Consider the following 22,498-nt stretch of genomic DNA (forward strand, 5'->3'; position numbering starts at 1 on the left):
CCTCTTTTAATGAGATGACGGGCTGAAGAACCGCTGATTGTCGTCACTGTGAGATAATTACCCCCGGCTTTAACTAGAGTTGACTAAGTGTTTATGCAGTGTTGGTTTTTCGCTCTGGCATCTGCCCTCCTTCCATTAAAAGTGACTAAAGCAGTTAAGCTGCTTCAGCGCGCTTTCTTTAATAAGACAGTGTGGGTGAGGAGCGTCTTTGCTGCTGACTGTGTGTGTGTCCGGAGCCTTCTGTTAAACCTCTGTTTTACATATTCAGGTGCTGCAGTTCAGTATTCAAGCAACCATGTTTTAATGTGTCAGAGTTTCTATTTAAGAATCTGTGGATTTGATCGCCCTCTCTTTGGACATCTGAGGAAAAATCTGGGAAATGTTCCAAAGGGTTCGATCACTGGAATGTAGGATTTATTTTCACACACATCCAGGACCATTTTCAGCTGTTTTCTTTCTTCCTCCGGGGCGAAACCAGCTGTATGGAAACAGACCCGTGTGCTCTGTTGGAAAAACAGCATTAAGGAACCAGGAAGGAAGACAATGTAAAGGTCCAGGTCCTGGTTACCCCTTGTGTCACTCTGGTGGGTTCAATGTGTCAAAGCAAGGACACAGTTAAAACCTCTGTGAAGTGATTTGTCACATCCAGGGATCCTGGTCCTGGTTGGACGCAGCTCGCTTCAGACTGACACACTGGTTTCTCAGGGCGAGCTGCAAGCATGCGGCTGGATATGCCAACAACCTCTGTGTGTGTGTGTGTGTGTGTGTGTGTGTGTGTGTGTGTGTGTGTGTGTGTGTGTGTGTGTGTGTGTGTGTGTGTGTGTGTGTGTGTGTGTGTGTGTGTGTGTGTGTGTGTGTGTGTGTGTGTGTGGAGCCCGCTCTTTGTCTCAGTCACTTACTAAGCCCATTGATCCACCACCTGCTCTGACCCACAGAGGGTACGGCCAGCTTGGGAATTGAACTTTTGAGGAAGCATGGTTGCTTATATTGCGGGCGCAGAGGGAAGGAAACATCTGACACGCACATACAGAAACACATAACATCAACAAGAAATATAGCAAGAGCGCAGAGCCAGTGTTTGGACAAGTCAAGGTTTTTACTGCGACACATTTTTCAAGGCGCTCGAGCTGGAAGTTTGCATCGGTATTATTAAAACAAGAGTCGTTATCAGGGGACAGAAACGTACAGAAACAGGTGCTAGACAGAAACTGAACTGTAGAGAATTTAATACGCCATCTTGTTTTATAATCGTCAAGAGTCGGGGTGAGACTTCATATTGATAAGGAAATATGTCATCGCCCTACCTCGTGCAATAGAATTATCTTCTCTGGTGTCAAATATAGACATAAATAATTTAATAAAAGGAAATACAATATGACTCACTACTTCATGACTCCTAAGAAACTAAAGGATGAAGTGTGATAAGAAGTGAAACTGACACCAAATATCAGTAAATGAAAACATTGATCCTGCTCTTAACCCTGTAAGAGACATTTCATATCCTTCAGTTAATCAGCATTATGATGTATCATTATATGATTGTCTTGCAGTATGGCAGAGTCACTGTATTGTGATGCTATCTTTACCGAGGGCCTCGTATCACATGTCGTATCACAGTGTATGGTATTGTGTTGTGCTGTGTCCTTTCACATTGTATTGCATGACATCACATCTTTTTTAACTTACTCTGACATTTCCAGCCCTCGTTGCGATGATGGAGGACTGAGGGTGCACTAACATTTTTGGTTTCTTTCTGGTGAATTTGCCAGTTTCAGAGTAGTCAAAGTCTGGTGCTAAACATCTGGACTGAGACCTGCAGAGGACTCTTTCTTGTCTGTTTTTAGTGGATGCTGTGCTTCTTCATACATTGCACATTTGCATTAAAACCTTTAATTTAAATAACACTATCAGTAAATCCTTCTTTTTTAGAAAAACAACCTGTGAAGGAAGGTGTCCTACCTGCTTAAATTAATGATCATTTAAAAAAAATAGATCTATTGTTCATAAAAATGTGGGAAGATTTGTGTTAATATTGTCACAGTCTTCAGGAATGCTTTTCTCACACCAGAGAATTTGAATCAACATGTATCGCACTGTAAAGTGCAGCATGAGCGGCCATCGGTCAGCAGAGTTTGATTAACTCCACTTGGCTCCATGTAGCACTGATGATGTACGATGAAGGTTGCCAAGTTGTCCAATCATTGATTTACCCTGCAGGCCATGTGACTTACTGCTTGCAGCTCTTGGCTCATTTGCAAAAGTCAGCATGAACAGCCGGACCGAAATGCAGTAGTGTCTCTTTTTCTCTGGTCGGACCGGAGGAACTTAAACCATCACGCCGACTTATGGCTGTCTAAGAGCAAATGTATTTGCTTTGGCCAGTTTGTCCAATATTCTAAACGTATAAATCCTAAACATTATTTTTTTACCGCCAGCTTTTTTTCTGTCCAGTGTAAAACTTCAGCTATTTTTTTTTCTTTTTACTTTTTGAATCTTATTGGCAACCTGAGCTGTGCACCCTGGACAGCTGCCACTGGTCACCTCACACCTGGAGTTTAAGCGCCTTGGCTGGGGACATCACAGTAGCAGCAGCTGTCATAGTGGGGTTAGACGAGTCAGATTTACTTCCTCTGCACAGATTTATTTTTTACCCTCTACTGGGACTAGAAGCAGTCATCCCTCCATCACAGGCCAGTTTCTCTAAGTGATAGGTCGCTGCTCAGGCCGGTCAGTGGACAGAGGCCAACTGAGCAGCTGCTTGAAGCTGAGGAGCAAAGACCAGCGCGGCACCAGCATCTTTACAGCAAATCTACACACATAATACACTCTTCTACTCTTAAGCCCGTGTTAACAATGCCATTGATCCACGAGTGAGTTGCAGTCCGTCCATTTCCTGCAGAGCTAATCCAACAGAAACACAAGCATGTTTGTGGATGGTCAAAAGCAGAATGGCCAACAATGCTCTTCAATGGCTTTTCACTGACATCTGCCCCCATCAGATGATTCTTTTCATTTGCTTTTCCTTATAAGACTTCCGACTGATTTCTTTCTCTAGAATCCCAAAATAAAGAGTTTTGGAGAATCACAAAATGGTTTTAGGCTCTCCGGCTGGCAGATGGTTTGATTCGTGACTTTGTAAACACTGTGCATCATTACAGATGAATCACTTTTTTTTAAATGTTCCTTTAATTATGAGTATACAAGCCCAAGCATGCATCAAGCTGCGTTTTAATACCAGAGCTAACAGCAAAGATGATACAAATACTGAATGTGTTATCCATCAAGCAGAACATTATATTGATTTATTTCAACACTGCAGGTTGGTCCTCCAGCCATTCCTAGGAGAGCTCTGGTTTAGTCTGATAACGTTAGCTTGTTCTTAACAGCTAACTAAATTAACTAACTTTAAATGTATTCTTTTAATATTTCTTCTAGCCTTTGTCGTGATGCTTTTGATGTCCTGTGTGAATGAAGCACTGTGAAACGCCTCGTTGCTCAAATGTGCTGTAAACATGAACTTGCTTTGCCTAACTGTTGTGGTTAACGATGTGCTGATCTTCACCCTTCGCTAACCGGGCCAGAATTACTAGTCGGTTAAACTTAATAAGAATGTATTTATGAATTAAGGCTGGCAATACCGGTCAAATGTGGTTTTATTGACTACTGTCATAATGCTCTAATACCAGGATGTAAACCAGCACAGATGGTATCATGTAGCATGGAGCATTTTTTTTTTTTTTTTTACAACCGCAGTGCGTGAACCCTTGCTGATCATAATAAACATTTTCTGCTGACTGTAGCTAAAAAACTCTTGTGCTTTACTGTGTCTGTGGTACATCCATAGACTCATCTCCAATGACAAAGGATGTCACATGCATTTGGACAGCTCGGTCAGTAACGCCAACAAAAAGTCTGACAGACCTACAGCCTTTGAAAACTTATTTTTTACAGTAGATGAATCCATCACATCCCTCAAGTTTTTTTTTTGAGGATCAGATCAAGCAATATTATCTCAATATTTCCTGTTTATTCAAACTGAGCCAGCCCCTCCAAGTCCACAACTGGCGCCTGAACACTTAGTTCTTAGAATCATGGGGCTGAAGGTTATCACCTCTGATGGCAGAAAAAACAGTGGAAATCTGAATTTATTACCGCACAGTCCTAGTTTTCCCTTCTCTACTTTTCTAATTTCCTCTCCTCATGCATCATATGTAAAAGAGTCTGACCTTTAATCACCTTTTTGTTACATGACATAAAACCCTGCATTTTATGGTGTGCAGGTTTCCTCTATTAATACCAAAAGGTCAAACGTTTGCACACTCCATTGCTCCTGTTAAACTAAATATTGAAATGTCAAAGACTTTATAATTCTGTCCCGTTACTTTGCATAGACTGAGGTTGAAATATTGCAATGCATAAGATGTTTTAGTTACACGTCCTTCCAGCATTTAGATAAATAACCCATTAGTTTATCATCTCACTACTTTAAATACTGCTGAAAGATTCCCGCCTGATTGTTCTCTAAAGCGTTGAAGTGCAGCAAACTTCATCAAAATGTAAGACCCTCACTCTGGATTCTTCATGTTCAGGAGTTTCTTTAAGTCAGAGGAGAACAACATTTAGTCTATTCCAGGTCCTGAAGCCTGTGTAACATGGACATTGTCAATGCAAATGGGATTCCCCACATTTGAGGCCCTGTCTTTCCCAGTGGTCAGATTGGTCGAAATTGCAAAACATGCCCATTTTTCCCCAGTGGACTTTGTGGCTGCTGTGTGACGGAACTGAATAGTTTTGGTTGATTTTATTGGCATAGAAAACGAATGATTGCTGGGAGTTTGTTCCTGACATGTGGGAGCAGGCTTTGTCTACAGAAGCGTACCCTCGTACTGACCACGTACTCGGGTCCCGGAAGGAATCGTTTGCAACCACGGAGCACGCCATTGAAGATGATGAGAACGAGGAGTGACAGGAGCATGGTACGGAGGGATTTCAACTCAGCTGAGATTTGAGGCTGCTTTTGTTTCTTTCCACTCAATTGAATATGTCACTTTTTTCACTTTTTTGCCTCATTTTATTTGTTGATAGATAAAAGTAACAATGGAAAAAGTGGATTAGATATGGATGAATTCAGTTTCCAGAAGGTGATGTGAGGTAGATTTTGGAGATGCATTTAGATTCATCGGAAAAAATTGCGTTGTGGATACAAAAAAAACATTTTCTTTGCTTTTTTCTGATGTCTTCCCCTTTTGCATCTTGCACTTTTGTCCTCACTCATTTGAGATCTCTTTCAGACTGAAAGTTGATCGATTAGGCTCTGTCCTCATTTTGAATAAAGGCATTGACTTAACACATGTAATGTAAAAGTTTTTAATGTGTTTTCGATTAAGGTTTTCGTGTTTGTGTTTGTGTGAATCCTTCAAACGTCTCACTCACCTCATGGCACACTCAGCAATCTGTCTGCCATGTCGAACCTCACGCCCTCTGACAGTGCACTTTCTCAGTAATTGTACAGACATCCAAAGGATTCAGACGTGCACCCAGGTTCTTGAATGGAGTGAAGGAATTGTATTTTTCTCTTCATTTCTCTGAAGACTCGTGCTCAAACACAAGAAGAGGCCCATTCAGCAGAAAATATTAAAGCCTCGCAACACTAATCCTCCTCATTATAGACAGACATCATTAGCAAACCACAGAGCGCTTCCCTGCAATACAGATGACTGTGCAGTTTCACTCTCTGGGTGTGTGTGTGTGTATGCATGCGTTCAGCTTCTAGCGACCTCAGCAAAGGATTTCAGGGAAAGAAACAAATGCTCGCCAAAAATGGTACGTGAATGCAAAGATGCAACATCTGTCAGCAGAAGGCTGCACAGCTCCTGCGAGGAGAGATGACATCAAACAAGTCGCCCCACTTTAAAGTCAACACTCTCCTGCATCTTTTCATTTGTGGTATTGGATTCCAAAGTGTGCCATGGATCATATTTAGATCAGCCATTTGCAGCTTTGGCTGTCCCCCAATCCCGTGTGATGTCACTCTGTAATTTCTTTTAGCTGATGATTTACAGCGAGGGTGAGTTTGTTTGAAATTGTGTTGCAGTTTGTCAAATATTAACGGTCTTCATGTTTGGAGCTAAATCACTTTGTGTTGCACTAGATTGCTGAACGAACTTCACCATGGCATTTCTAATGGTGTTTTCACACACGCAAAAAAACCTTCTGATATTTCACAAAAATGTCAGGGTGAGCTGAATGCAAATGGATGTTTTTTTTTTGTCACCCTGACTTCACACAGATCTGTTCCTGCCAGCCTATTCAGGGGTACTGAAAAATTGTACTCTTCAGAATGTTTCCATTATTTTATTTTTATTTTCCAGAACATTGCTGCATTGTTCCCTATTCCTCTCAATTGATGATGTAGATTTTATCATTTGGTTCTAAAAAAGGTGCCATTATGAATGTTACTGTATTTGTTGCTGGAAACTTTCAGAACTTGTTACGTACCAGTACTCTCAGTTTATTCCTTGTACAGTACAGAATAGTCACAGATTATATTCCCCAAATCCTCCTAGCTGCTGAGTACTGTAAAGAGTGTCATAGTTACTTAACTCCTAAATGTAGGAAATAAAAGTGCATATCAGGTCACAATTCAAATCAATAGAACTGTTGTTGTTTCCTCTTATTAACTCTTACTTATAGCATACAGTAAAGCTTGCACTAAAACAATCATGGTACACCATCTCAATAAGCCTCAGTGGAAACAGCAAAGCAATTTCCACCTCTGCTGGAAAAGTCAAAGTGCTCTGTGTTTGAGCTTCAGAAGCAGGTTTGGACTTTATGTGCTGCCTGTGAGGCCTAATTGAGTCTAGGGTTTCTTTGAGACTATTAAAGCCCTCCAGTGTCATCTGGGCCCCATCTGTTGGCAGCCTGCACAGCAGCCAGACAAGAGGACAAACGGCACGAGCCACTCAGTGCTATCATCTTCACCGGCCTGACGCTTCATCATCCTCACAGCTCGCTATTAATCCCTGCTTCTAATTTATCCTCTTCCTAATTTGAATCCCTAGCTCCGCTTCCTGTAAGGCTAAACCAACTGGCATCTGTGTGACACTTTTCCTCAGATCGTTAATTTGATTTTAGCCGTCTTGGCTGTCAGGCATGCTCACCTATTATAAGAGTGAGTCGGTCTGGAAATACACCGACAAATGGATGATGGGAACTCTGGGCTTCCCAAACATCCCTGATGTCATCATGCATGTCCAGCATTTGGCAGCGAGTGGCCCAAAGAGGGGCTGAGGCAGATGGTTTATTTACACTGCTGGAACTTTAGCTATTCTGGGGGTACAATTCATTCTCCCTCCTTGTTCACAGTCTGGATGCCTCGATGTTAGAGAGGGGAGCTTGTGACCTTAGGTTTGAATCCCCTGTTGGATCGAAAAATCTGTCAACTAAATAAGAAAAATGGACGTCTTTCTTGTCGAACACTGGGCCATCCAAAAAACCTCTCCTCAATCAAAGATTAGACCTCCAGAAAAGTTTTACTTAATGCAGGACACAGAAGTCATACAACCCTTCTGCCATAAGAAGACAGCCAACCAATTGAATAATTTGTTCTAGTCACTCACAAACAAATCTCAGCCCAGTCTCACAACAAGGCAGTCCATTTAAACAGAACTTCCTTCTCACTGATCCCTGCTATGCCAACACTCTCTGCTGGCAAAGCTTTGCCTCAACTACCCAAGCCTTCTTTTTTGTACCGTAAAAGTTATTACATTTCATTTGGTAGCCAAAGAGGCGCTTGTTTTCCTTCTCTGGAGATAGCGATTGTAAAAAACACAGCTAGAAGGAGAGGGACAATTGAATCTCCCAGTTCAGTCTGAATGTCTTCAGAGTGAGAATGTACAAGCTGAGATGTCCCATCTCTTCCTCAGATAACAATATGAGCGGGAAGGTTTCACAGAGACGGTTGCAGATATTATATTGTGGCTAGATGCTGGCCATCTGTTTCACCAATGATGTCACTTCTCGGCTTGTTTATCCCTCTTTGTACGTCATCTTCAGAAGCATCCATGAATCTCGTTTGACCAACATACATGTATCTGGTTTTCAACACAGTGTGTCTTGTGTCAGGATGGTTCATTATTCTTGCAGTGAGTGTTGGAAGGGATTCTAGATGTGATTATTGTTCAGCGCGGGCCTTGGTGTGTGATCCAGTTTTTAGCGTCTGGCTCCTCGAGTGCCTGAGTGTCTGAGCAGCTGTTGTGTTAAAAGTCCTCTGACACTGTGTGAACATCACTCCCTCTGCTTCTTGACTCTCGTGAATCCTCTGTGGGGTCCATCTCTTTTTTTTTATCTTTGTCCCCCTCGCAGGCCCCAGTCGTTTGTTTTTATTGAAAGACAGTGTGTGTGTTCTGGTGCACACAGGTTGACCCTCTCATATGTTAGCCAGTTTAGCGGCGATGATCTGAGCGCCCAGGGGCTCGTTTAGGGGCTCACTTGTAACTAAATTGGAGGCTTTTAATCACTCATTATAACTGAACGACGTCGACAGATGTTCTGTTAAGGGAGCAGAGAGCTGGCTTGTTAAAAACAGGCGCAGTGAAGGACCAGTTACCTTTGATCCAGCTCAGTGTGTTTGGACACTCGCTGCCTTCTGACTCCTCTGAATCTTTTTCAGTTTTTGATTACGTAATAAATAAATCTGTCACAGTCTTCCAATATTCATTTGTCATTTGCTCTTCAGATTGAAGACTTTGTGGAAAAAAACCTGAATTGTCTTTCTTTTTTTTATACTCTGGCACTCTTCAAACTATGATGTTTTTAAGTATTTTCACCTCAGGCCACTTTTTTTGCACCTTCTTTATTCACCTTTAGTGCAACATAGCAAGTGTCTGAGCTGCCAGTGATTGCCCAGCCTCACTCTCGTCCCTCACTGCCTGCACAAAGAGAGGCTTGTCCTGTAGTTTGCACTGACTTGTGAAGTGACAACAACACTCTTCCTGTTTGTTCAGTAAGTCAAATGTCATGCAGCGGTTTCGATTTATTTTTTGACACATACTACCAGAAAAGGAAGTAAAAGCAGAGCCAAGGGATGTTGACTTTTTTTGAGGACCCTATAAACTTCAGTCTCCAGACATCTGTCAGTCAGACAGACTGCTCTTGTTTGCTACTCTAGCTTTATGAAGTCCAGCGTCCTTGAGATACAGCGCTTACTAAGTGTGCTACTTTGAATACTCTCCAGGAAGAAGAGCAGCTCATACCTGATTGGATAAATAGGGTGAATATTTAAAATCTCTGGTTTCTGCTGAGGACTAAGATACCAGAATCAGAGCTGCGTTGTGAAGTGAGTCTGCGCTGCACAAAGTTTTGAAACTCTCTTGTTGACATTCTGGTCCCTTACACAATTTGTGGAAAGGTGATTGCAGCATTTTTTTATTTTTGTTTCACAAAACTCCCGAAATGACTTTCTTTAATATCAGAATTTGAAACGCTGCCAGCAGAAGGCACAGCATTGCAGGATTTAATCTGTCTCAAGGGAAGGAGGACTGGAGTACGATTGTTCCTAAAGTTACGGAGTATGCATCAAGTTAGAAACCTCACAGGATTGAGTAGAGTGTCAGCTCTGCACAGAAGGTTTCCCTTAATCTCGCTGAGGACTGATGAGACTTAGAGGTTTTTTCAGATAAAATGAGATTCAAGAAAACAGAGAAGCTTTAAAGGCAGAATGTGCAATAGTTAACTAAAGTGTGCTAACTTTAGCATGCTAACACAACAATGCAGACCACAGGCAATTGCAGCTCGAGCAAAGGACAATTTAGCCCGCCACTTGCTCTTAATGGTTTTTTAATGATGGTGTTATCTAATTGATAAATCCTTTGTTTGAACACGAGTGGAGAGGGGTTGGAGGTGTGTCTCTGGAGGAGAGCGGAGGCTTCAGAATAGCCGAGGTGTCTCCAAACAGCAGTTTGTTTTGGTTTCATGTTGGTGCTCAAGCGCGACATCGACTGGATCAAAAATTCTTCCTTTAAATGTGTGCATGTGCAATGTTTCACAATTCTACCATTTTTCCTGATGCAGATTTTGACCATACAGCCTTTCATGAGTTGCTGTGCTTCACACGAGGTAACGTATAGGTGTTATTGTAGAAAAGCTGTTACCGTTGAGAGGTGCAAAAATACGGAATCAGGGAATTTACAGTTAAACCTATGGCTGCTGCGTCTGATTTATCACTGCTGACCGACCACTGCAGCAGAGGAACCAGCATGTGACATTTAACATCTGGGAAAAAGCTGCTGTAAAATCAGCAGCACGGTTTTAATCTGACACACACACACAGGCTGTGAGACTTCAGGCAGGTTTTAAAAGTGAGAAAGACAGAGAGAGAAATAGTGAGACAAAAATCAGAAAATAGAAGTCCTTAAGTGACTTCAGCGGCCAGAAGATTACTGCAGCAAATAATAGAGGTGCGTCAGAAGTCATTTTACTGCAGCTCTCTGTTCAGCACCATGACACAACAAGAAAGTGAAGTCATAGTCTTTTTTTTTTCACTCAATTAGACCCAGACATAACCCTGACATTTAATGGCTCATAGCAAGTCTAGTCAGGAAGGTTACGAAAGAAGCAGCCACTTCTAATCATTAAGGCTGCCACACTTCATCTGTGAAAAAGACTCTCACACGGACATCAGCTTCTAGTTTGCAAAAAAGAAGAGTAAAAGTGATATTGCGTCATTGTTTTTGTATTTGCCTATACTGTGAACAGATGTCATAATAAGAAGGCATTGCTTTGTTTCTACAGAGAAGAAAAGATGAGCACTAAATCAGGCAGCAGGGCCGTGTGCAGAGGTATTTCTCACCTCGCGTCAGCTGGTCAGCAGGTTATTCAAACAGATGCCTAAAGAGTCAGCAGCTTGACCTTTCTGACCCTTTGAGGAGAAGCAGCCTCAGACAGGACTGACAGCAGAATGTGTCGCCTGTCAACTGTAACCCTCTCCATCATTCTCGTTATGTGTTCTCGTGCAAAAAGCAACCGTACAGTAACAGTGTGGACGTGACAGAGACAATGTGAGCTGTAAAGACGTCAAGAAACACGTCTCTCTCCTGCTCATTATCCTCCTCTTCTATTTGCTTTTTTAATAACACGTGAATGAAGATGAACTATTACGCCTCCATGTCTTCTCTCAGCTGTTTTTCTTCACAAATTATTCAACCGAGACAAACTGAGACGGCTGACTTGAAGTCAAGTAAAAGGCTTATGCCAGCGTTGCAGCCCCCCTTTTTCAGCTCTGTTGTTTGATATTGTGCTTTAGAGGGCTTTTCGGCTCATTTTGAGTGTCTTAGACTTGCCCGTTGACTTCTTGAGAAGAAACAACAGCATAGTTCTGAAATCTGAAAAGTACTGAATCCACATCACTTGAGTAAAGACTGATTCGATGTATGATTCAAAATTAGATTAAATATTCTGCTAAAGGTCCCTCCTCCAAGTTCAGATGAGTTTCTGAGTTCATGGGGTCACTTAAGAAAAGCTGAACAGTCTGAGAGTTCCCCCTAGTGATTATTATTCATTATAAATTACAGTAATTAATAGCTATTGAAGAGGTCTGAGGCACTCCGAGGGGTCTGCATCAAAGCCTTTAATACATCAAGGCTACAGATTCATGAACACATGCTAACATGTTTCAGCCATACAGGCCTTCATCAGGGCAGGTGACATTTTTCAACACCAATGCATCTGTTTTTTTGTACTATAATTAATAAATCAATACTGAATAATGAATCTAATTCTGTTGAATTATTTTAAGAGGACCACTACTCATTCTGTTCAACAAACTAAATCACATATTCAGCTCTAAAGTGAGCCTTCCAGTGTTTGAAAAAAACAAAAAACACAGATGATGTCGGTGGGGTTATTCAGGTTTGGACTCAGATTCAAAAAAACAAAAGTATTAGAAGAAACACTGGTTAAAATATGAGACAATTTAATTTAGGACAAAAGCCGTAAAGCCATAGCACAGAAACATTACTACAAGAAGAAGAAAATGTTGCATCATTTCCTTTTTATGACACAGCTTCATCAACACAACGATAATGAGATCTGGCATGAACAGTGAAAACGGATTTAGAGAGATTAACCCAGACATGAATGAGGTGACTCGTTAGTCTTTGTCATCCATGAAACATCTTTGTTTCTCTCTCGCTCTCTCACTGTCTCTGTCTCTGCCAATCACTCACACAGCCTCCACACACACACACACACACACACACACACACGTTGTCTGTGCAGCAGATGCGCAAAGCCACATTGAGGCCCTCCTAGTTATTTGATGCTGTAAACAGATGAAACTGAACCACCATATAAAATTGAGACATCCGTGGATATAGGCTTGTGTTGCCATGCAGATTCTGTTGATTATACATCATGTGTGTGTTTATCTGCTGACTGAGCTTGCACTGCAGTTTCTTAAAGAGAGAGGAACGACACAGCTGGTGAATCCACAAAGACAATCATTGTTTTGTGTACATAAATATCAGGCGTAACAAATGATTAAGGAGCTTGCCTTGTCTCTGAAGCCTCTGGAACTTGAAGTGAATCATTTTTAGTTTAGCTTTCTTGTGTTAGAAAATGTTTTATGGTGCACAGTTTCATAAACATTTAGGCTGCTGTGAATGCAAACATTTACTTTGTAATGCAGATGTTCCATAACAGATACAACTTCTGGAAATATGCCTCCAATACCAACAGAAATGGTTTTATGTGAGCATATCCACCAGTCCAGTACCATAAGCCTTGAAAAATGGCTTCCATAGTTGCAAATAATCTATGAAACTGTTTTACAGGAGTGATAACGAAAGACTCCCTTTGTAGTTTCTTCAGAGACAGTTTGTAAAAGTAAGCAAATGTTGAGCAATTTGGCAACAACTGTCAAATCTAACCATTAAAAGGACGATGAGTACAGTAAGAATGGCTTGTTTTGATGGGTGTTTCACCATGCACTTGAATCAGACCGGTATGTATTATTTAAGATTGATTTTCATTACCATTTGACATGCATGGCCAGATATCTGTGCAGTATGGATACCCACAAGGATCTGTAAAAAAAAAAGGAGAAAAATGTGATTGTAAATCAATTTCCACAGTTTACAAATCTGTGCACACTTTTTAAAAACCTGTGCACATGGTTTACAAATCTTTTTTTTTTCCTTTGTTTTATTTGGCACATGGTTTACATCTCTGTGCATATGTTTTACAAATCTTTGCACATGGTTTACAAATCTTTGCACACTGTTGAGAAAACTATGCACACAGTTTATTAATCTCTCCACAAGGTATATAATCTGTGTTTCTTGTATAATAATTTGCAATCTGTGGGCACTGATTGGTATTGCAAACTGTTTCATAAAATGTGCCCACAGATTACAACTCTATGCACATAGATTTGTAACATTTTTAACAGATTTGCAAACGTTTTTTTTTAATCTGCCTTCAGGGGTTCAGTGGTATAGCATCAGGAAATAAATAAATTGGTATCCGGACATCTAAGGCTAGCTGGACAGGTAACCTTAGATTTGCACTAATTTTGTAACTAAAAAGTAAAACTTTTCTAATGATTTAATAGGAGATGTGACATCAGTTACCTACCCAAAACATTTTCTGTCAAGGAAAGGGATTTCAGGGGATGCCACCTTGATAAATATTTCAGAGAACACTTCTCCAGCTGAAGCCAAATAAGAAACAGTTTCTTCGCTTTGGATTGTGACATGATGAGCAATGATCCCCAGGATTATGAGACAGGATGCTTCAGCCCAGCCTCCCCTCTGCCCATCAGCTGCTGCACAGCTCCGTTCCGTCTGATTCATCGTCTGTCAGCAGCTGTCTGCTCTGGACGCTCTGCAAGAGATGGGGCAGGGTGAAAGAGGAATCAGTGGAGTGTTTGGGGTGAGACCAGTGGATGCACAAGTATCAGCCGCCCGGCCTGAAGGGAAGAGTTGACAGAGTGAGGATGGACAATGAGAGAAGCAGACAGTTTGGTAAAAAGGGAGGACAAGTGTAGCAAAGTACCATGTCCTTTAGTGCAATGAAGACAAATAAATCCAAACTTCCATTTATAAAACCTTTGGGCAACAACTCAATTCAACACGCTGAGACATTTGGCGTCGCCTGCGTGTAAATATTTGTCTTTCAAAGCAGCTCAGCTCAACAGGAATGATTTATTAAGTATATATTGGCTGTAAAAAGCATCCCGGTTATGTGTCGCCTCAGCATGAGCAATGAGTTCTGCCTCATTAGATTTCAAGTGCTGAGAGAGATTAAAAGCTCCAAAAAGTGTGAATTCATCTTTTCAACATACTGTCATTTATGCAGAATGGAAGAAGAAAGGCATCTGTCATGGAGGGATGTCTCAGGCAAAAGTACGATTTGTGAGCGCTACCTGGTATTGATTTTGGTCTGCTGGAAGAAAGGCTGAAAATGATGACACAGCGGTTCCTTAGTGAAGGATTTTTGATTTATTTTTCTCCCCATGACTCATCACTACACTTTGATTTCTGCCCAAAGCAAAAGAGAAAGTCCAAAGAAATGCTATAAAAGCCAATCATTTCTGTGCTTCATTCTGTATCCTTGAAGAACATAAAAACCCACAGCCTCAACCACTTTCCCTAAACCCACTGCTGAACCATCAAGACCAGATATGAGCACAATGTTCGTTTCCTTCAACAACAAAAAAAAATGAATCAACATTGACAGCATTAGGAATATAATCACCGGCTTCATGATAAAACAGATTGGAAAGAAAAACTAAAAGTCAACTGAGTCATCACACAGCTCTGTTTGTGAAGCTTGAGTCATCTGTGTTTCTGTAATACAGACTGAGGGATTTAAGGTGGCATGTATTTTCCAGTGGATATGTAACATTTTGGGCTAAAACCCTTCAATTATCCAGCTGTGCTCATCGCTGCAAAGTGCGAACGCCTCATTTTCCAGTCCTGTCTTGAAGGTGGTTGTTTTCTGCGGTAATTAAGGTGTTGGCCCATTTGTATTTGACAGTCACATCTAATGGATAACACTTTCCAATTCCATCAGTCACTTGATAGCCGGAGAGAGGGCAGATGATCCCCTGCACACTTCTCCCTCACAACGAGGGACTCGAGGAAAATGAAGCGGCAAACATGCAGACGTAGTGAGGATTTAATTTAGTTTCACAGAGGGGATCTTGAACGATTATTGAAGTACACTTTAGCCCAGTACATTACTTTGCTGTAGCAATATACCAAAAAGTACAATGAAAGTGCACTAAGTGTAAAAGATGGTCTCATTTATCAATGTAGCATCATTGCATGTGATCTTTGAACATTTTCATAGAAGGAGAAAAAAACAATCTTAAGCCAACAAACTGAAGTCATGTCTTGTTAACTGCAATAAAAAAATAAAAATAAAACAATACCATACCATCCTATGCCATGCCATGCCATACCATACATGACCATACCCTATACTACCATATCATACCCTACATTAACATACCATACTATACCATGCCATACAGTACCGTACCTTACTGTACCATATCATACCATGCCATACCATACATGACCATACCATACCATATACTACAATATCATACCCTACATTAACATACCATACCATACACTACCATACCATATATTAACACCAAACCATCCCCTCCCATCCCATGCCATACAGTACCGTACCTTACTGTACCATACCACACCATACCATACAATGCTATACCATACCATATACTAACATATCATTTCATATGATACAATACAATACAAAATCCAGTGCTGCTACAATTTAAGAGACATAACTCAGCAGCTTACCCAAGTCCCGGTCTTATGAGCAACGCCACCAGAAGTTATAGCATTATAAAATGTAGGGTCAGCATTAGCACAAACATCACCGGCATACCAGCTTTGATACAGCTGTAGGAGATAAGTGGTAACTATACTGCTGATATTAGTGAGAACATTTCCACAAGTATAGAATACAAGCATTAATTGTCTTCTGTGAAATGAGTGAATCTCCTCCGCAATCTTTCCTAAGACCAATTCCTGAAAACTGCTAATGCTAACTCTTCACTGATTTTATTGGTGACTGTTTTGGGGACAGGTTGAAGCAGGGAATGTGGTTTTGTACTCTGATATCCTTGTGTCACCCAGCCCTGGTTGAAGCTTCCTTCTGCTCTGCTGCCTGTGTCAGCTGGAATCTGATATTATGATTTGTCGTGTGGCTCTATAAATGAAACACAGAATAGTTTAAACGGATTATCACAAAAACTTTACAGCTCCCCTCATTATTCTTCAAGGCCTCGTGGCAACTTTCCTTCCCGCAGTGCATGTTGCACATGTGCCTTTCTGTCACTCCACACAGTGCGCTCTCTTTTTCCTGCTCTTAAGTACTTCATGATTGGGTGAAGTGTGCCTCATCAAAATTCCCCTTTTCCAAATTGCTTTTAACAGCTTATGCGGATCCGTCTGATGCCAGCCTGCGTCGGAAAACGAAATGATTTCGGTTTCTCGAGAAGTTGTTACAGGATGCCGCAAAGCCAAAACCGCCCACCAAACTAGCAGTTAAACATCGCCAAGGCCTTGTGGAACATTAATGCCCAAGCCGTCATCAACGCCTTCAATCATTATTCCGCTTGTTTACGTCATTTTCGAGTTAAGGCCGAGTGAAAACAAACAGCGGTTTTGTCAAAAAGCCACCGACACTGGGGCTTTGGAGTGAAGGCATAGAGAAAGAACGTACAGGTTTCATCATTGATGCTAAAAAAGAAGAACAGTATCGGAAGACATTAAATGATTTTTTATGAGTTCACTCTTTTTTGTCTTTACTTAACCGGCCTTCAAACACACTCAGAACAGTGGAAACACAACAGCAGGCCTTCCAAACTTAAATATTTGAATCTGAACTGATCTAATTGAGCTTTCCTTGATGAAAACACTCTTATGACAAATATAGCTGCTTACATCTCATTCTCAGGCCTATAGGCTGTTTATATACGAGAACCACAGCATCCCACATCGTCCTTGTGGTCAGTCTAATTAAACCCGCAGTAATGAGCATTCGCAATCGCTGCTCGGCACATGTCTTTCCACATACCGACTTCTGAGAGTTTGTGTGGGATAGTCAAACAAGCCGGCACACATGTGTCAGTCTCTCCGTGCAGCATGTTGAAAACCCACATGTGAGGGATTCCGGTGCCCGCTGCGGCAACGAGTGGGAGGTTGTGAGCTGTGTCGGGGACAGATGGAGAAGCTCGGTGTGTGTGACTTCTAGTCCCACAGGGGCTCCCTGTTGATACAAACACTGCAAACACATCAGTCTGTGGAGAGAAAGTGACAGAGAGGGACATGCTCATCCTCAACAAATGGAAGGTGTCCTTGAGCAGAGTGCAGCTGCTCTCAGGCCCAGAGTTGAGGATATTTTGAGTATTCTGGAGAGAGAGTTTGCTGAAAAAAGTTTTAGTTAAACTGAGTGGCCTGTCCTACCAAACCCCTTTCCACATTTCACCACACATCTTGTGGACAGATTGCAAAAGTAAATCTTAGGAATGGTTTGATTTCTGCCCAATAAAACAAGTTCACAGAAAGATCATGGTTTGGTTGATTCCATGTGCTCTGAGAGGTTGTCGTCACTTGTAGAGAACAGATGTTGCTTTTGGACACTTGTTGGAATAACAGATGCTTTTTGCCCCCCTCAGGCTCCTATTGCAACATTGTACATGTCCTGTGTCATTGTCAAAAAAGGACAATTCAGTCAAAATGTTTTCTGAAGTCGCTAATCAATTTGGCAGAATTGAATGTTTTGAGAGAAGCAATTTCCATAATTTGTACAGCATCAGGATGATTGTTGAAATAACTGGAACAAAGTGTACTATCTGTGTATTAAGAAAGACTCAAATTTGTAGGTACAATAACATTCACATTGTTAAGCGATGGAGGACGTAGAGTTCAGCTCAATCAGAGTGAGAGAAGAATCTTTAAGTAACAGAAAGGTTTGTGTGCAGATATGACTCATTATCTCAATTCTATAGAGTCTACTTCTCGAAAAAGAAGGAAAGTCAGGGACACTGAGAGAGAGAGAGAGAGAGAGAGAGAGTATTGGAAAGAGCAAGAGCGAGAGCACTTGAGCTTTACTGAGGGAAGTCACAGCTCATGAATCATCATTGCCCGCTGGACGTCTGGCTGAGTCGCCCGGCCTGCCCTTTGTGTGGCCTTGGCACACTGCGCTGAAACAGAGCGCTCCCACCTTTGACCTCATCATAGCAGACCTCCTCAGGGGCATTGGCGGCCGGCCATCATGCTAATGAAGCAGCCCGGTCGCAAAAAATCCCCCAATAATTGCCGCCTCAGTGGGCCTTTGTGAAACTGACACCAGTTTGCAAAGGTGACAGTTGTTGACCAAGTTGTGAATGGTCTCAAGTGGGCAACGTCGACCCACACGCCAAGTTTTTGTGTGCAAATGTATGTGTATGTACAATCTTTACCCTTTTTATTTCTGTCTGTGCGCTTGGATGAAAATCTACTGTGCTGTTATGTAGCCATGTGCATTGTGTAAGGGCATGTGTACAACATGTTGATGCTGTGTGGTGTTGCAGTGCGGTCAGTATGTCATGCAGCCTGGTGCCAGGGTTGAGTGGGGGTCGGGATATAGCCACACAATGATGTGCTTCATGGGTAATAACACTGACGTTCCTCGTCCTCCCAGCCCTCTAACCCAAGACATTTAGGCTCATTGAATTTTAAGTATGGTCACATTCTTGCTGCGTCTGTCCTTTGTTAATGACCGTCTGCCGTCTCCTCCGCAGATCGAGAATGTGGACGCCTGCCTTAGCTTCCTGGACGCCAGAGGAGTGAATGTACAAGGGCTCTCAGCAGAAGGTAAGAAGAATAAACAATACAAGGCGTGATTACACTCTTTATTGAATCAGTGCAGCAGCAGACGAGGGTCCTCCCTGTTCTATCTCCAATCTTACGAATTGGAAAATACATTTGGTTCCAGCACCACCACCCAACCTTCTCTGGGTATGTTTTCCATTTCTTCACAGCACCAAATATCTCCAAAAAGCTTTTTTCCAACACGTACTATTATACTTCACAGCAATGGAATTTACCAAGTTGGTATCAGGGTGCACAGTGTCTTTATTTTAAGCTTTCACCATGGCAGTGAAGGCGATCATTACAGCATCAGAGAGGATTCTGAAGGGATAAGAACTGCAGCGAGGGATTTGACTCCCAACCATTAGGGTATACCCTACAGGGCTTAGATGACAGCCATGACTACAGCAGAGGTCTTTTCTGAGTGATTGCTTGCCAAATTGAGTGATAAGCTAAAATTGTCCTCAGTAAAAATGTCAGTTAGGTTCCAAAGTGTGTGTTATGATGTTTTATAGTCGATTTTCAATCTGGAGAAGGAACCCAAGATTTGCCTGAAGTTTTTTTCCCTGCATTCAAAGAGCTTTTCTAAAGTCAGGGATAAAAGGGGACGCACACCAATGAGACACATAGCATTACATCATCGGAGTGACCCTTTTGACCCCTGGAGCACAGACCTGACAGCCCTCACATACAGCTTGATTATCCAATCAGGAGAGCAACTTGCCACTGTCCTATGAAACCATGTTTCTATGACTGTTCTCATCTCATTGTTAGCACTTACCAATACTAAAATACAAATACCTACAAAGGGTAATGCACTATAATTCATATAAAACATTATTGTGAGCTATTATGGATGTCTTGCTGTGGGCAGAGAGAGGTGACATTGTAAAAAGACAAATTCAGTCTCTTTGGGGTCGTAGTTGGAGCGATTGGATCAGTGCAGGAATTTCTTCTAGAACACCTGGATATGGGTCTGTGTGAAAAGTAAAGTCAATGTTGGAATTTTTATTCAAACAAACCATTTTTCTTCATTTGACATAACCAACTAGGGTTTTTAGGGAAAACCTTTAATGTTGTGTCTAAGCTGTAACGCAATCATCCGCCACTAGTCGGGGCTGTATGTCCAGGTACTTAACAGGCCTGCTGTCATTGCTCCAACGCCTGGATGTAAACAAGCATAGTGGACGGACAGGATCTCGTAGGAGCAGCCAGTGACCACTGTACAATAGATTTTCAGTGGCATTATATCAATATACTTATTTAAGAATAGAATTCAATACTTTCAATGGCAATTAGGACAACAGTGATACATGCACTATAACACTGTACAAAACAAAAGTATCTGTTTCTGATTGAGGTTCTCCATGGGCCTACTGTATACATCCAAGCATGTCTCAATTATTCTAGCAGAAAATGTCTCCAGCTGTTCTTTAGGACCCCATGTTGTCTCTGCTCCCCTTTAAACATTAAAGAGGTGAGTGTGTCCTTGACCCTTCCACCAGCAGCAGAAATAGTTTGACAGCCTGACACACTGACCGACAGCTCTAAATTCTGCCGCTCCCCAACTGCAGCGCTATAAACAGCAAAGTGACTCACTAGGCCTGGAATTTCAAAGTGGGTCTGTAAATATATGGGCTATTGGGTTACTGTGTCCATCCCTGTTGCTGCTGCATTTCATCACTCCCTTCACTCAGTCCATCTTTCTCTCCATCATCCTCTACTCTTTTCAGCCTGTTTCTCAGGATCTGCTCCACATGTGCTGTGTGTGTTTGTGAGTTGAATAAGACGGACATGCCTGCCCTCTCATGTCTAATTGAATCAGCTCAGGGACTTCCAGATTGTGTTGGCTGGCATATGCAGTCTTTATTATCCTTTTACAAGGTCTGCGAATCAAACAAAGTGGAATGTTTGATGTGCGTACAGGCATGGTACTTTTTTTCCCTAAGCCTACTTATTGTAATAACCTCTCCAGAAGTCCCCTTGCATCTCTCTGGTGGCCGGCTGTAAACTGAAGTTCCGGAAAAACTCATCTTGTTGAAGAGTTATGGTTCCCCTTCAGATGGTTAAAGGCCCTAATGAAAACAAGTTTGAAGCCTCTTTTTTTTCCATGCAAGAAAATAAAAATCATGCCATAGATAGGGGTGACAGAGGGATGTGGAATCCCATTTTGACACCTTAACGTACAATCCAAAAGACTTTCCTGTCCGTACTTCTACTCCAATATGCAGACTTTTTTTTACAGATAGTCCTGGTTCTAACACAATTAATCCCAATGTCTTTGATAAACCCTTTTTTTCATTTATTTCTACAGAACTTTTAACTTTTCCGGGGAAATATCCTAATATAAAATGAACAGATTCTGAGGAACATAAACATGTTAGCAATGTTATCATGTGTAGTGCCTGAAGCGCAGCAAAGCCCCTGTAGTGTGGCTGTAGACTTAGGCTTCTTATGCAGATTGAAATCTCCATCTACTCAAACTCGACTTGACCCCTTCCCACAAAAACTGCTAACAAAACGGGCAACAAAAAAGTAAAAAGTTTTACTACCTGAAATGTGATAATTATCCACAGGAAGTTCGGTCTACCGGTACCAGCCTTAAAAATTAGGTGTAAAGCTCCAGAACACACATTTCCTGTAGTTGATAATGGGTTACAGTGAGGGGTCCTTACAGCAGGTCATTAAAGCCTCTTTCACACTGCAGGGTCTCTGCAGCTGGGACCAGAGCAGAACAGGCTCAGGGCAACCAACAGCATGACCTTGTTGCCTCTATAAAGTCCTTCCTGCTTGATCTCAGTGGGTGCAGACTTTTTGTTAAATAGATCTAATTTCATTAGTCAACTTAAACACTCATCTGTGCTGGGTTAAAAAGGGGTTCATGTTTGTATACTGACCACAGTTCAGGATTTAAACCAATCGTGGTAGTAAATGCTGATACCAATGATTAAGCCATTGCAGAATCTGATACAGATGTTTATTTCTTTACACCATTGCAATTCTTCAACTCTGGTTTTCAAATAAGCTGAAATTTGATTTACTTAAATTGTTGCTATTTGTATCTCCTCTAAAAAAACTGTCAAAGGAAGGGGTCCTGAGTGAGGGGCTTATTAGTTAGAACGCGCCCCTATGTACGGAAACTGCCTGGGTTCAAGTCCGACCTGTAGCTCCTTTCCCGCATGTCATTCTGTACTCTCTCTACAGATTTCCCACTCTATCCAATGTCCTATCTATGTAAAGACACAAAGCCCCAAAATACATCTTTAAAAGATTCAGTGGAAGATGCCTTACAAACTGCATGTCACAGTGGTGTATGGTGTAAGACTCACACAACCAACATTATATTTCACCTTTGAAACCATTAAAACATGAGAGTTAGTCCAAAAGATGACTTTTTCTGCCTAATAAGAAAGCTCTTCTTTGAATCAGCATTTAGGTTTACTAAAATGCCAGCATTAAGTTGACGTGACAAAACGATTGAATTGGCTACGCATATACAGTAAGTGCATGCCACATTATTTGCAGATTGGCTGATGTCTGGCTGATCGCGATGTTCGACCGATACATCAGACATTCCCTCTCCATTCTGGCTAACTGTGTTCAGA

At 41.6% G+C, this 22,498-nt stretch overlaps 1 protein-coding gene across 6 annotated transcripts in view; it reads left to right on the top strand.

Annotated features, from left to right (window-relative positions):
- nav3 (neuron navigator 3) overlaps positions 1–22,498 on the top strand; it is a 272,816-nt gene that overhangs the window by 69,395 nt on the left and 180,923 nt on the right. For all 6 annotated transcript variants that reach the window (XM_061029865.1, XM_061029866.1, XM_061029867.1 and 3 more), the window contains exon 4: positions 18,824–18,896. In XM_061029865.1, the coding sequence (XP_060885848.1) occupies positions 18,824–18,896 (73 nt within the window). The remainder of the gene's footprint in view (positions 1–18,823; positions 18,897–22,498) is intronic.

This window comes from Labrus mixtus, chromosome 22 (genome assembly GCF_963584025.1).
Source record: "Labrus mixtus chromosome 22, fLabMix1.1, whole genome shotgun sequence".
NCBI classification, from domain to species: domain Eukaryota; kingdom Metazoa; phylum Chordata; class Actinopteri; order Labriformes; family Labridae; genus Labrus; species Labrus mixtus.